This window comes from Theropithecus gelada, chromosome 15 (genome assembly GCF_003255815.1).
Source record: "Theropithecus gelada isolate Dixy chromosome 15, Tgel_1.0, whole genome shotgun sequence".
NCBI lineage: Eukaryota > Metazoa > Chordata > Mammalia > Primates > Cercopithecidae > Theropithecus > Theropithecus gelada.
The window spans coordinates 3,320,434-3,333,806 of record NC_037683.1 but is presented as its reverse complement, the minus strand read 5'-3'; the positions used below and the strand labels follow the sequence as shown (position 1 = coordinate 3,333,806).

Below are 13,373 nucleotides of genomic sequence, written 5' to 3'. Positions count from 1 at the left end.
AACATGAAGTGTAAAAATGTGGTAAAGATGTATACTGACTGCACAAAACAATACTGATAGCCATTTCTTGCAGGGCTTTAAATAAATGTATCATAGAATGGGTGACAACAATAGCATAAAAAGCAGAAGGGAGTTAATGTAGTTAAAGGTGTTTCAAAGTCTTCATTGGTAAAGCGGTAGAAGGAATAATTTATAGTACACCGTAAAAAATCAAGGCTATATATTGCAATGGCAAGCATGAACACCAAAAGAGTAGGAAAAGAATGAACAAGTTATAAGCTGATAGAGGAGGTGAGAGGATAATAAAAATATTCAATAAAGACGAGAGAAGATGAGGAAGGAGAGGAAAAGAACAGAAACAACACTGTGTGGACGTCCACGAATGCCCAAATATTGCTGGATGGGGCCACACCTACACTCCTACTTGAGAGTTCCCATGGCCGGGAAGAACAGCACTGGCCCAAGAGGAGGAGGGCTTGGTATCTTTTCACCCATTCAGTTTCATCCCTCAAATCACAAAGGCTCTCTCAGTTCTGCTGATGTGAGTTGGGGAGGAATTGGCGATGGGAAAAGACTCTTCATCTCTTCATAAGCTTGCTTTGCTTCTTTTTTTTTTTTTTTTTTTTTTTTTGAGACGGAGTCTCGCTCTGTCGCCCAGGCTGGAGTGCAGTGGCACGATCTTAGCTCACTGCGCAACCTCTGCCTCCCGGGTTCACGCCATTCTCCTGCCTCAGCCTCTCAAGTAGCTGGGACCATAGGCGCCCCCCACCACGCCCGGCTAATTTGTTTGTATTTTAAGTAGAGACAGGGTTTCACCGTGTTCGCCAGGATGGTCTCCTGACCTTGTGATCCGCCCATCTTGGCCTCCCAAAGTGCTGGGATTACAGGCTTGAGCCACTGCACTTGGCCTTTTCTTTTCTTTTCTTTTCTTTTTTGAGATGGAATCTCGCTCTGTTGCCCAGGCTGGAGTGCAGTGGCACGATCTCAGCTCACTGCAACCTCCACCTCCCAGGTTCAAGCGATTTCTGGTGAATTTTTGTATTTTTAGTAGAGACAAGGTTTCACCATGTTGGCCAGGCTGGTCTTGAACTCCTGACCTCAAGCGATCCACCCGCTTCAGCCTCCTAAAGTGCTAGGATTACAGGCGTGAACCACGGCACCCAGCCTGCTTTGCTTCTTAAAATTAATGTTCAGTTTCTGAAAGCTACAAATTCGAAAACTCAATTCATCTTGAATATTTTAAGTTTGGCTTACAGTTCTTGTTTTTCTATTTATAAGACCTGCAAATCTTAAAAGTCACCTTTTTAGAGCTTTTGGATACCATAAATTTAGTTCTTTAAATACCTGCAAACATTTTAAATTGCAATAAAAAGTGGAATACGCTCGAATTTCTCCTTCAGTGTTTCAGTTGTCTAATGAGAAAAATCTCCTTAGCACTAATTAATCTTAAGAAATTTAATAATTTAACTTAGAAATGCAGTGCACCCAAAGTCTCTTAAGTATTCCAATACTGTGTATAAATGCACTAAGATTTCCATGTAAAATTACAAGATGATTTTGATTAGCTAGTTCCACATTTTATATTGGATTTGTGAGGTTCTTCATAATAGGCCAAATTATGTAAACATTTTAAGACTGTGAAAAATCAAACCTGTCCAGATTCCTTAATACAAAAGGCATATTTTGGCCAGGCACAGTGTCTCACGCCTGTAATCTCAGCACTTTGGGAGGCAGAGGCGGGTGGATCACTTGAGGTAGGAGTTCAAGACCAGCCTGACCAACATGGTGAAACCCCATCTCTACTAAAAATACAAAAAATTTGCTGGGCGTGGTGGTGTGCACCTGTGATCCCAGCTACTTGGGAGGCTAAGATCATGCCACTGCACTCCAGCCTGCGTGACAGAGTAAAACTCTGTCTCAAAAACAGACAAACAAACAAACAAACAAAAAGACATTTCTATGGCTATTTTATATTTATATTAATCGTATTTATATTTTATATTTATATTAATCATTTCTAGACTTAACGCTGAGTCTTCCTAGGTTGTAAAAATGCTTACCTACTGAGGGACGAAAGTACTCTCCCAATAGTGGATTTTGTGATGAACTAGAGATTGTGGCAGGGGCGTGGTAGGGTCTGGTCGGCCCCCAGTGGGCTACAAGGACCTCTCCTTGCAGGTATTGAGTCAAGAACACTGGACATCAGAGAAGGATGTGCCTGTAGCTCATGTTCCTGAATCTAAGCATGTGAAGTTTCTTTATAAGTAGTTTTTAAATTGTGGAACATAACATGTATCCAAAAGTGCATAAAGCAAAAGTATAGCTTAATTATTTCTATCACTGGTTAACAAACATCCTTACAGTCACCACCCAGGTCAAGAAACAGAACATTGCCAGGACCCCAAAGGCTTGTCCCTGTCCCTTCCCGGTCACTATGCGGTCCCACCCTCAAATACAATCACTTTCTTATTTTTCCTGTATACGTTTACCACCTAAATATGCATCCAAAATACCATCGGCTACTTTTGTTTCTGAAAAACTTTATCTACAATGGAATCCACAGCACACACCCTCTTGAAACGGCTCCTTTTGCTGCCATGTTTGTGAGACTCACGCTTCTTGTGTGTAGGTGTCGCTGTGTCATTGTCATGGCTGTCTGGCGTTCTACCCAATGGCTATCCTTGCATGTTTTAACATCCATTCTCTTCCTGATGGGTATGTGGGCTGATTCCAGTTTGGTGCTATGGTGAGTATTTGGCTGTAAAGATTTCTGGCCGTGCCACCTGGGACACAAGACGGCCACATCCAGGCCCTGAGGTGGAATTGGCAGGTTACAGGACTGTGTGTCTTCTACCCCAACAGTTGATGCCAAGCCATTTTCCAGGTTGGTTCCATGAATTTGCATTGCTACTAGCAGTGTATGCAAACCCCCCTCCCACAGTCACCTCTGACACTGGTGCTGTCTGTCTTTCTAACTTCTGTGGCTCAGATGAGGGGGATGTAGCAGCGACTCCTTTGGGTGCTAATCTGTATTTCTCTGGTAAGTGAAAAGTGGAGCACCTTTTGATAAATACCTTGCTCCTCTGCATGACATCTTGTGTGAAGTGTCTGTTCACGTCTCATACCTTTTTTTTTTTTTTTTTTCCAAACTGAGCTGCTCTAATTCTTTTATTATTTGCAGGAATTCTTTCAGATAGAAACCTGTGATATGTTTATTTTTGTATAGGGCCTGGTAGGCAGAATAATTCACCTCCCCCACCACTGCTCAGCCAAAGATGTCCTGCCCTAATACACACAATCTCAGAGGCTGCAAATGCCTTCCATGGCAAAAGAGACTTTGCTGATGTGGTTGGAGATAGAGACCTGGACATGGGAGGGGATCCCAGATTATCTGGGTAGGCCTACTCTAATCCCATGAGTCTCAGGAGTGGAGAGACTGTCCCGCGGGACTTGGGGGGAGAGGTGACAACGGACGAAGGGTCAGAGACATGTGGTGCCGCTGGCTTTGGAGTTGGGGGAAGGAGTCTCAGCCAATGAATGCCACTGACCCCTGGGGCTGGAAAAGGCAAGGAAGCAGGTTCTCCCCTAACCCTGGAAGGACCTGCCACTGCTGAGTCCTGCCTGCTGGCCTAGTAAGGCCCTGGGACTCCAGACCTACCCAACCAGGAGGTGACGAGTTCCTGTTGTTTCAAGCCACTCCGTTTGTGGTGACTGGTTGTGGCAATAGTGGAAAACTAAAGACGTGTGTGCCACCCAGCGATTCTGCCCCTCTGGCCTTCCTTCGGTTCTCTTAGGGTCCTTTGGTAAGTGGGAGCTCTTGATTGGAATGGGGTCACACTTGCCACATTCCACTTTGACGGCTCATAGGTCATGGTTGAGAAATCTCCCGGGCCTGGGAGCTGGAGAAGTCCCTTCTCCATCATCTCCTAGCAGCCTTGTGCAGCTTTTCCCTCTGAGGTCCGCGGTCCCCCCTAGCTGAGGTCTGTGTGTGGGAGGAAGGCCTCTTTGGAATCTTCTCTGTGCAGGTGGCTGACCAGGCGCTCTCTTCCTGGGGGTGAGTGCTAAGTGTTTATCTCTTCTCAGCAGCCAGCCGGCCCAAAGCACGAAGTCTGCCGTGGTGGAAAGCAGAAAAGTTCCTACTAAACTTTCCCCCTTTTTAATAAGTGTTTTCTGGACCCCAAAGTGACTTTTCTCAAGGAGTGTGAAGTGCTGTGAGTGAGGCTTGGGGGGACGGGGGAGGCCTGGGGATGGAGGTGGGGATTGCCCTGTGTCAATTACTGGAGGTGGAAAATCCTTGCAAAAGTCACTCAACCTCCCTGAACATCGGTAATACCATCTGCTAAGTGAGGGTCCTGACTCTTCCTGACTTAGCAAATTCCGGGGAAACACCTGCCGTGCAACAGATGCAGGAAAGTGATCAAAACCACTGGTGTTCAAGAAACACATACGGAAACTGTAAAAACTTGTCTGTCCCAGAGCAAACATATTTAGAAGCATAATTCTCCCTCTGGTGAGGTTGTGGGCATGTGGCAGGTTGACCGGGCTGGGGGCAAAGGGACAGCTGTGAGCGTCATGGGAGTGCGTCTGGCTGGGGAAACGGGGTAACTTTTACGCCACAGCGCTTGTGGGTGTGGCCTCCCCACCAGCAGGTGCATGTGGAGGGGTCCTGGCCCGGCTAGGCGGGCCGCACCTTCATCTCCGACACCTTGTAGCTATAGCTGTACCCCTTTCCCGCACTCCAGTTGATGCCGTTGGCATAGCTCTCGTGGGGTCCTCTGAGGTAGAGACCATTCAGGTTTGAAGCATGACAGTCGGCGTACCACCAGGCTCCCTGGAACTTCACAGCACAGTTTGAAGAACTCACATCGTTGTCTTGGTCTTTGGTGGAGAAGAAGTGGTTGTTGTGGGCCCCTAGAGAATTACCTGCTCACAGAAAATGTGGGGTTTGCAGCTGCTAGAAAAAGCCCTGCCACCGTGAGACCCTCCCCACATCCTGCCCCTGAGCAGAGCCAGCCTCACTTTAGAGATGCATGAGCCGAGGTACAGGTACGCAAACGACCCACCCAGGCCTTGGAGGAAGGGGAAGCAGGAGTCAACCTCTGGCAACCTGGTCTGGAAATTCCTCTCCACAACCTGAGGCCCCTGCTCCAGCAACCACCTGTTTCCTCCAGGGCCCCCCTAAACTGTCCGGCCTCGTGCTCTCTCCTGGGATGGCCTCCCTCCTCCAGCCTGCACCGCTCCTTCTGGTCTCTCCCCACGTCCCCTGGGGCCCTGCTGGCCCTTGGTAGGTGCAGGACAGCCCTCACCTGGGGGCTCTTCCTCCGTCTCAAGCCCTGAGCCCGAAGCTCATCCCTGGCTCCTACAGCTGAGAAGTGTCACCCCCTGAGCCTCGGTTTTACCACCTGCAAAATGGGGGTGACATTCCCTGCCCTGCTGCCTTCCTTGTAGGTCACGCGTGAGATCGTGCCTGAGAGAGGACCGCACAGACTCCAAGGCTGTCATTTCCAAGGCTCCCCTGGGACTGGGTTGCTCCGTGGAGCAGTTAGTTACACAGGCTTCCTGCCGTAGCAATTCTCAGCGCCTTTCATGAACGAATGTGCACTGGGAGTTCCCCAAGCAGACGCCCTGTAGGAAATGCCTCCCCAAATCATGCAGCCAGAGACTCCCTTTGGTAGAGAATGTCCCAAAAGGCTGGTGTTCCATGGAGCACAGTTTGGGAAACAGCTCCAAGGCACCCATGAGAAAAGGACGTTGTCTTCCAGGTTTCAGCGGGTGACGCCGGTGGGTCATCTCAGCCCTGCCCAGACGGCTCACTGTGTGGCAGACATAGCCTTAGGAATGCCAGCCGCTATGTCCTGTGAGCCCCACGCTGTATAGAGACACCAATGCTAGCGTCTGCTTGACAGATGGAGAAACAGGATTCACAGAGGGGAAGGCCCAAGGTCACCAGGGGAGACACAGCCAGGTTCTCTCTGCTTCCCAAACCCCACTCAGGCCACCCGGCCCCCAGCAGACACTCACCCGCACTGCCCTCGACAAAGGCTCCCAGTACGAGCTTGTACTTCTCCGCCTCGCCGGCCACCTTGAATGATCTGTACTTAGCAAACTGGCGATTGCCCTCAAAGTCCACCAGGTCTACACGGAGCTCGCTGCTTCCTGTTGGAAAAAGATGTTAAGGTCCCAGCCTTCAAGATCTTTCTGTCACCAGGCATGACAGCTGGGGATGGGTAATTTTTTTTTGTTTGTTTGTTTTTGTTTGTTTGTTTTGAGACAGAGTTCCACTCTCGTTGCCCAGGCTGGAGTGCAATGGCACGACATCAGCTCACTGCAACCTCTGCCTCCTGGGTACAAGCGATTATCCTGCCTCAGCCTCCCTAGTAGCTGGGATTACAGGCATGTGCCACCACGCCCAGCTACTTTTTTTTTGTATTTTTAGTAGAGATGGAATTTCACCATGTTGGTCAGGATGGTCTCGATCTCTTGACCTTGTGATCCACCCGCCTTAGCCTCCCAAAGTGCTGGGATTACAGGTGTGAGCCACCGCGCCCGGCTGGGGATGGATACATTCTTACGGGATGATCTGAATGTGGCATCCAGGAAAAAAATCAACTGGGAATGTTGGAAAATCCCTTGTTGCTATCAGGCCCTCAGGGATGGCTTTCTGTTTCTAAACACCTTTCCTGGTATTTTGGAGACCTGAACATGCCCCACTGGAGTTCACTGGGTGGAAGGGAGCATTCTTTCATTTTGAAAGTGTACCTTCTCTTTCTAAGGGTTGGTGAGCCACTAATGCAGGAGTGGGCAAAGCTATAATTGTAGTTTCTCTTGCAGGAATTTGAGGCACCTGAGTGGATACCTTCAATCATGCCATGGGGCAGTGGGCAGGGATAATGGACCAGCGATGATACAGACTGCCTCAGGGCCAGCTGCAAAACTCATTCCCTGCCCTGGAGGGTTGGGGCAAGGCCCTCTCACTCGGGTGGGTGCGGCTGCAGGGGGCCTGCTGAGGCGTGGGCTGGAGGAGGCAAGCATGGGCTCTCCATGGGACTAAGATGCAAGCTTCAGAGGCACGTCAACAGCCGGAGATGAAGGCCACCCCAAGCCCCAGTGGTCTCTCTCCTGCTTTCCACTCTCAGGATCTCAGATGCCAGTGGGGCCAAGACCTGAAGAGGCCTTCAGCCCAGAGCTCTATTTCCCTTCCCGATGCTGCCAGAGCCTGCGGCAGGGGACGCAGCCCTTAGAGGTCCCAGTGCCACCCTGAGTGTGCTCAGGGCCCACTCCCCTGTGGGCCAAGAGGCGCTTATGTTCCTGGTGGCCCAGGCCTAAGGGGCAGGGGCACCCCCATTCAGGGCCCCCTGACCCCCAAGCCCCAGCAGTGGCCCTACCCTGGGCGGTCAGGGCGTGGATGTTGTCGTTCCCCAGCCAGAACTCCCCCAGACGACTGCCGAAGCCCTGCTTGTACGCGGCCCAGTCCCGGTAGAAGTCCACGGAGCCATCCATCCTCCGCTGGAAAACCTGTGGAGAAGCCAGGGGACAGGAGCCAGGTGGGGCAGGCCGATGTCCCACAGCACGGGGGACCCGCCCTCCAGAGGAGCAGCATTTGTAGTTGGCAGAGCATCACAGGCTGGGGTCCCCAGCACGCCCACCTGGTCTCCTCACAGACCCCACGGGATGAAGGAGGAAATGGGGGCTCAGATGGGGGAGGCAACAAGCCCCAAGGCACAGAGCAAGAGAGCACCAGGCCCCTCCCAGCCTCCCCCACGGCCTGGACTTTTACCCACGGGTCACCTCCCCCATCATCTCTGTCCCCGACCAGGGGAATAGAGAATTCCAGAGTGTGTTCTCTGGCCAGGTGTGCAGCCTGGACTCCGGGTCTCCCAGGCTGACCGCCTCTGCCCAGGGTCCCTCAGTCTCCCACTCACGGTCCAGCCGCCTCCGTCCGTGTCCATGTCACAGAGCACAGCCAGCAGCCGGCAGTTGGTCAGGTAGATGGTGTACCAGCCACTCAGGAAGTGCCCTCGGTCTAGTAGGTCCTTGCAGGTGCGTGGACCTGGGAAGGGAACCCAGGGAATGGCTGCAGGACGGGGCCCCTGGGCAGGGCAGGGGCAGTGGAAGGGAGACCTGGCAGGGAGGAGCAGGGCCACAGGCTTCTGTGCGGACAGAGCAGGACTCCGAAGCCTAGACAGGGACATGGCTCCCAGGGCCATGCAGCTGTGATGGCCACGCCCAGTCTGCCTGACCCTCCCACATCCCAGTGTCTCCCCCACCTTTGGCTCCTGGGCACCCGGCCTTCTGGGGTAGATTATAATAGTGGAGCCGGGGTTGTCATGGAAGGGATTCAGGCGATGGCTGCCCATTACTCGAGTGATTGAGGGCGGATGATAGGTACAGACAGGGTTCTTCCTTAGAGTCTGTGGCATGAACGCATGCAGCTGGCCCTAGAGGTCGGGGCAAGGCTTGGGTACTGAGGTCAGGGTGTGATCAGTCACCTGTCGCACAAGACTGAGACTGCCCAGCATCTCCTGTGTGGGGAGAGGAGACACTCGTCATAAGCTTGAAATCAGAGCATCAGAGCCCTCGTCCCGGTCAGCCCCAGTGGCTCCCTGAGCACAGAATAGAGAATGGGCAAAGGCAGCTCCTCTGAAGTCTCCAGGACACGTGGCACAGGCCTAGGCGAGGGTGGCCACACTCTGCTTCCCCAGAGGCACCGGCCACATGGTTGTCTGTAGGCCCCTGCTGTGCAGCTGGAGCTTCGCGGGCTGTGGCAGGCACTGCGGGTCCTGCTGGACTAACTGGACCCCTAGTGGGGCCTTCACCGCTAATAACAGCAGAACAACTCTTCAAGCCTGGCAGGGTCACTCCAAGCTTGCCCTGCCTCCGCCCTGGACTCTGTTTCTTGGGACACAGATATCGGCGGACCCTCAGCCCCCGGCTCTGCTTCTCATTTGTGTTTGTAGGCAGAGTGTGGGACTGTGTCTTAGAGCGTTGCACATTCGGCTTTTTTAAACTTTTACAATTTTTGAATAAATAAGCATAAGTAAGACAGAAATTGAAATATTAAAGTGTCACCATCGACACACTGATGTGGTCCTGCTGGCCACTGGGAATGACTGCTGTAGACACCGGGGTTTGAGCCCTCACGGATTCTGACAGCAAAACCCACCAGGTTCCTTCCACCCCTCCCTGCCCACAGCCCAGATTGACAGGGAGGTGAGCGGTGGGTGGGTGGACTGAGGCCTCCGAGACCCCTCCCCTGGACAAAGGCTGTAGAGGCACCTGCCTGGGTCCACGGGTGGCTCACCTTTCTCTCCACGCATCCCCTTCTCTCCTCGGTCTCCTGGAGGAAGATGCAGGAGAATGAGCTTTTGGCCCTGGACGTGTGGGCCGCGGAGAGGCCGGCCCCAGGGTGGGCTCCTGGCCTGGGGCACTGCATCTCCCCAGCCCTGCAGGCTCACTGAGGCATCACAACGCTCAGGTCTCAATGTTGGCGAGGGGCCCCGAGGCCTGGAATATGACAGGGCCCCTGTCTGCCTTCCTCTGTCTTTCTCTGTTGCTGTCTCCCCACCCTGTCTCTTTGTGTCTATGTCTCTGTCTCTCCCTCCCTTATTTCATTATACACAGCTCCAAGGTCCTTGCTCAAGGCCTCCTCGCTCTCTGCTCCCTGGTTACCTTTGGGTCCCACTGGTCCCGCCTTTCCAGGGGCTCCAGGGAGACCGCGTTCTCCTGAAAATTCCAAAGACATATCATTGAGAAAAATGCAACCTAAACAATTCTCCCTGGAAATCTTTGCCCCAAGTCATAAAGTCCTGACCCTCCCCAACTCTGCCTTGAACCCATTCTGGTTCCAGGAACCCTCAGAATTGCGAGCCGTGGACTTAGCCGGGGGGTGACTGCAGATGGAGGTGAGGGAGTGATGGAGGGGCCTGCACCCCACCTTGGGCTCAAGGCAAGGTGCTCCTGGCTCCTGTTTGTGCCTTGGGAGCATCTTGGGTTTCACCCTTTGTTGACCATAAGCCTGGGCCCAAGTCACCGTCACAGAGCTCTACTGTCTAGCAAGGGACCACGTTCTGGAGCAACGAATGCGTCCTCCGAGAGCCTCATCCTACCACATCCTCACACGGAGAGGGTGAGCCCCACGTGTGGCCGCTGCTGCCAGGGAGGATCCGGTTCCACCGTGCGCCTGAACTCCCGTGGTGTTACACAGCCCTCCACGCGGTTCCAACCAGAAAGGGGACCCTCCCGTTCCCTGATGCCAGCCGAGAGGCAGCCCCCAGTCCATTCGCTGATCCCGGTGGCTGGCGAGAGTGTGTAGGGACTGGTTCTTGCTTTAGGGTATACTGGCCAGCCATGCCCACTGGTAGAAGCCTGGTTCAAGGGACGTCCGAGCCAGACTTGATTCTTCTCCTGCCGGGGAATGACTTCCTCCCCAGCGTTCCCTCAACAGGGGATAGAGACCCCACTCTCAGGTCCAGCCTGCAGAGTGGGCACAGAGGACCTGGCCCTGGACACTCACACGGAAGCCTGGACACGTCAGCGAAAGTCCAAGTCATGGGGACATTTGAGCTTGTCCCATCTACATTGGGACATCCCCGCCAAGTGCTCCGCAGGCATCACCTTGAATGCCTCCAGGCATGGGGAGCTCACCCTCTAAGGCAGCGCCCTTTCCAAGCTTTTATGCACATCTGCCTTACGCCATGCTTAGGGGGTACCCAAAACCACCCAAGGCAGGTGCCTGCTGTTGGTTCTCCCACGTTCCCTGCAGACCCGCATGCAGAGCTCAGGGCTCAGGATTCGGGCACCCTCTGTGCCCCAAAGTAGACTGGTCCAAGTCCCATCCCCACTCCTTACTGGTTTGTCAAGTAGGAAAGTCCCTGACCTTTTTGAGCCTCAGTTTTCCCATATGAGGCAGGTGCAGAAGAAAACGGTCACCTCAATTTTCAGGTGAGAAGGTGGAGGGACATAGAGCTTAGAAGTCATGCCAGTGGCTGAGCAAAGCTGGAACTGGATCAAGGACTAGGAGACAGAGCTACAGAAGCGTGTCCATATGTGAGCTCATGAAATAGTTAGGAAAGACACTGCCTCCATTTCAGAACCCTGTTGGGCCCTGGGAGTCAGCTCTGTTCCTGGCTCTAGCAGGGGCCCGACCCAGGCTCTCGATCTAGGAATCATGATGGGGGTGTTGCTCAACTCAGCCTCTAGTTTCAAAAACAGCAAGAGCCAGTGCCCACCACCATGCCTGGCCTCCCCACCCAGCCCGCACCTACCTCCCTTTCCATTGGCACCTGCCTCTCCTTTTGGCCCTGGAGCCCCGGGCAGTCCCGGGCAGCCTCGGAGAATGGTGAGCTTGTCAGAACCCTCCAGGCCCACCACCTTCACCTCTGCAGAGAAACACAGGTGCCCACTCAGTGCTTGGCCCAACAGTGGCTGGAAAGTGAGGTTTTCAGCTCTGCTGGGGCCTTGGTCTGTCCTCGCCCCTCGGGCACTGGTGAGGCGGAGACATGATGGGGGCAGAGTCCTAGCGTTGGAGGCCACCCAGACACAGCGAGCCTCATCTCCTCAGTGCTGTGTGTCCTGGGGCAAGTCACTTAACTCCTCTGGGCTTTGTGCCCTGGGCTACCAAGTGGGGATAATAACAAGGTTGTGGCCAGGGCTGGATTAGAGAATGTGCATTTTAATCTCTTAGTGTAATTCGTGGCATTTACAAAGAGCTTAATAAACAGTGAGCTCTTGCAGTAACCAATGACAATCAATGTTTCTAAGAAACTTGGGGAATTGAGGCTGACAAAGCATTTTCCCTCCCAGACCTTGGGAATGTGGTTGTGGAATTACTGGGCTGGAAGGGGCCTTCTAGGTCCTCTGGAGAGGGGCAGTGTGGGGTCCAAGGACACAGAGCCAGGTGTGGCGCAGCTGGAGCCAAACCAAGGTTGTCTACTTCTTTGAAGAAATATTTTTCAGTTTGTTCATTACAAAATCTACACGCCCTGCTAAGGGCCCTCTTAGAGACTGGAACGGAGCAGCACTCTCACTGGAGACACGGCAGCTGCCATCTTTGGGGTGTTTCCTCTCTGTGTTTCCTGTCCTCCTTCCACTAGGCTGTAATTTACTATTTATGTTTCCTCCATAAATATGTTATCAGCCAGGGAGGCCGGGCCGTCCTTAGGAGCAGTCTCTCGCTGAGCATCACAGAACCACCTGCTCCTGAATCAACGAGGGAAACACCTCGTCACTGTCCAAACCTTTGCCCCTATCGACTGATTCTGACTCTTTTGGGGGAGAGCCAGAAATCTGCCTTTTTAACAAACCCCCCAAGTCAGTATGGCAGCCACCGTATTAGAGGGCCTCTCCAGCAAGCCCGTAAGAAGAAAAAGTCAACAGTATTTTCTTCCTTCTCAGTGACAGATTCCAGACCCATCTGTGAAGCTCTATGGGGCAAATCCTGGGCTTTTGAGGCAGACAGACCTGAAGTGACATCCCTCCCCTATCCCTCCATGACCCTGGGTGACGCCTCGGCTGCCCTGAGCCTCTATGTCCTTGCCTGAGGATAGAAGAGATCTGCTGGGCGTCTTTGCAGGAAGATGTGCATAAAAGGTTTTGCCTGGGACACCCGAGTGTCAGTGAATGGGGTTGTTACCAGCTTTTTGGGACCAGAAAACCTGGGTTCTTCTCACCTGGACAGGTGTCAGCAGCCTGGGCAGGCAGGTCCTTGACATGCAGGAGCAAGGCTAGTAGAACAGCGAGTCCCTGGGCCATGGTGGCTCCACTCAGCTCCATGCTCTCTGGCCTTTGACTCCGAAGAGTCTCCCAGCTCTAATGGGGCAGAGGAAGCCAGCTCTCGTCTTGTGCCACAGTTTCTCAACTCCCTGGGGGACACCCACTTCCTATGGGCTGCTTCGTTGCACCAACAGGAGGTATGAGGTCATCTCAAAGGGTGTTTCCTTCCACGAGGCTCCAGCAAGACGCCCACCCCATTGGGCTCTCTTCCCCAGCAAAGACACCCTGCTCCCAGTCCAGAGAGCTCCCAAGACCCCTCTGCTGGAAAGGGTCGACTTTGTTTGTGGCTTAAGGAGAACACACTCCCACACCCCCTTTCCATTCTCCAGCTGTCCCCAAGCAATAATTGGAGAACTTGACCTTATCCTTGGGGGATAAGGAAGGCTTTGCTGAAGACGTTTCCTTGCCTCATCTATTCCCAGAAAATTCAGGGTGTGTCAGGCGTCAGGTGATTGACATGGATGGGGAGGAAAAAAATGTATGGAGCACCTGTTATGTCTCAAATACTATTTCCATCATATCATCTTACACCAGCCCCACTGGGTGGAGTCAATTATTTGAAAGTTACAGCTGGAGAAATTGAAGTCACTCCACTAGTAAGA

At 52.9% G+C, this 13,373-nt stretch overlaps 1 protein-coding gene across 1 annotated transcript; it reads right to left on the bottom strand.

Annotated features, from left to right (window-relative positions):
* Positions 1-3,187: 3,187 nt before the first annotated feature.
* LOC112608082 (ficolin-1) lies at positions 3,188-12,805 on the bottom strand. Its single transcript, XM_025359699.1, has 9 exons — positions 12,669-12,805; positions 11,265-11,378; positions 9,670-9,723; positions 9,302-9,337; positions 8,490-8,522; positions 7,923-8,050; positions 7,386-7,515; positions 6,022-6,156; positions 3,188-4,923 (listed from the first exon to the last, which is right to left on the bottom strand). The coding sequence occupies exons 1-9, from the start codon at positions 12,769-12,771 to the stop codon at positions 4,676-4,678; spliced, it is 981 nt and encodes a 326-aa protein (XP_025215484.1). The 5' UTR covers positions 12,772-12,805; the 3' UTR covers positions 3,188-4,675.
* Between the last annotated feature and the right edge of the window lie 568 nt (positions 12,806-13,373).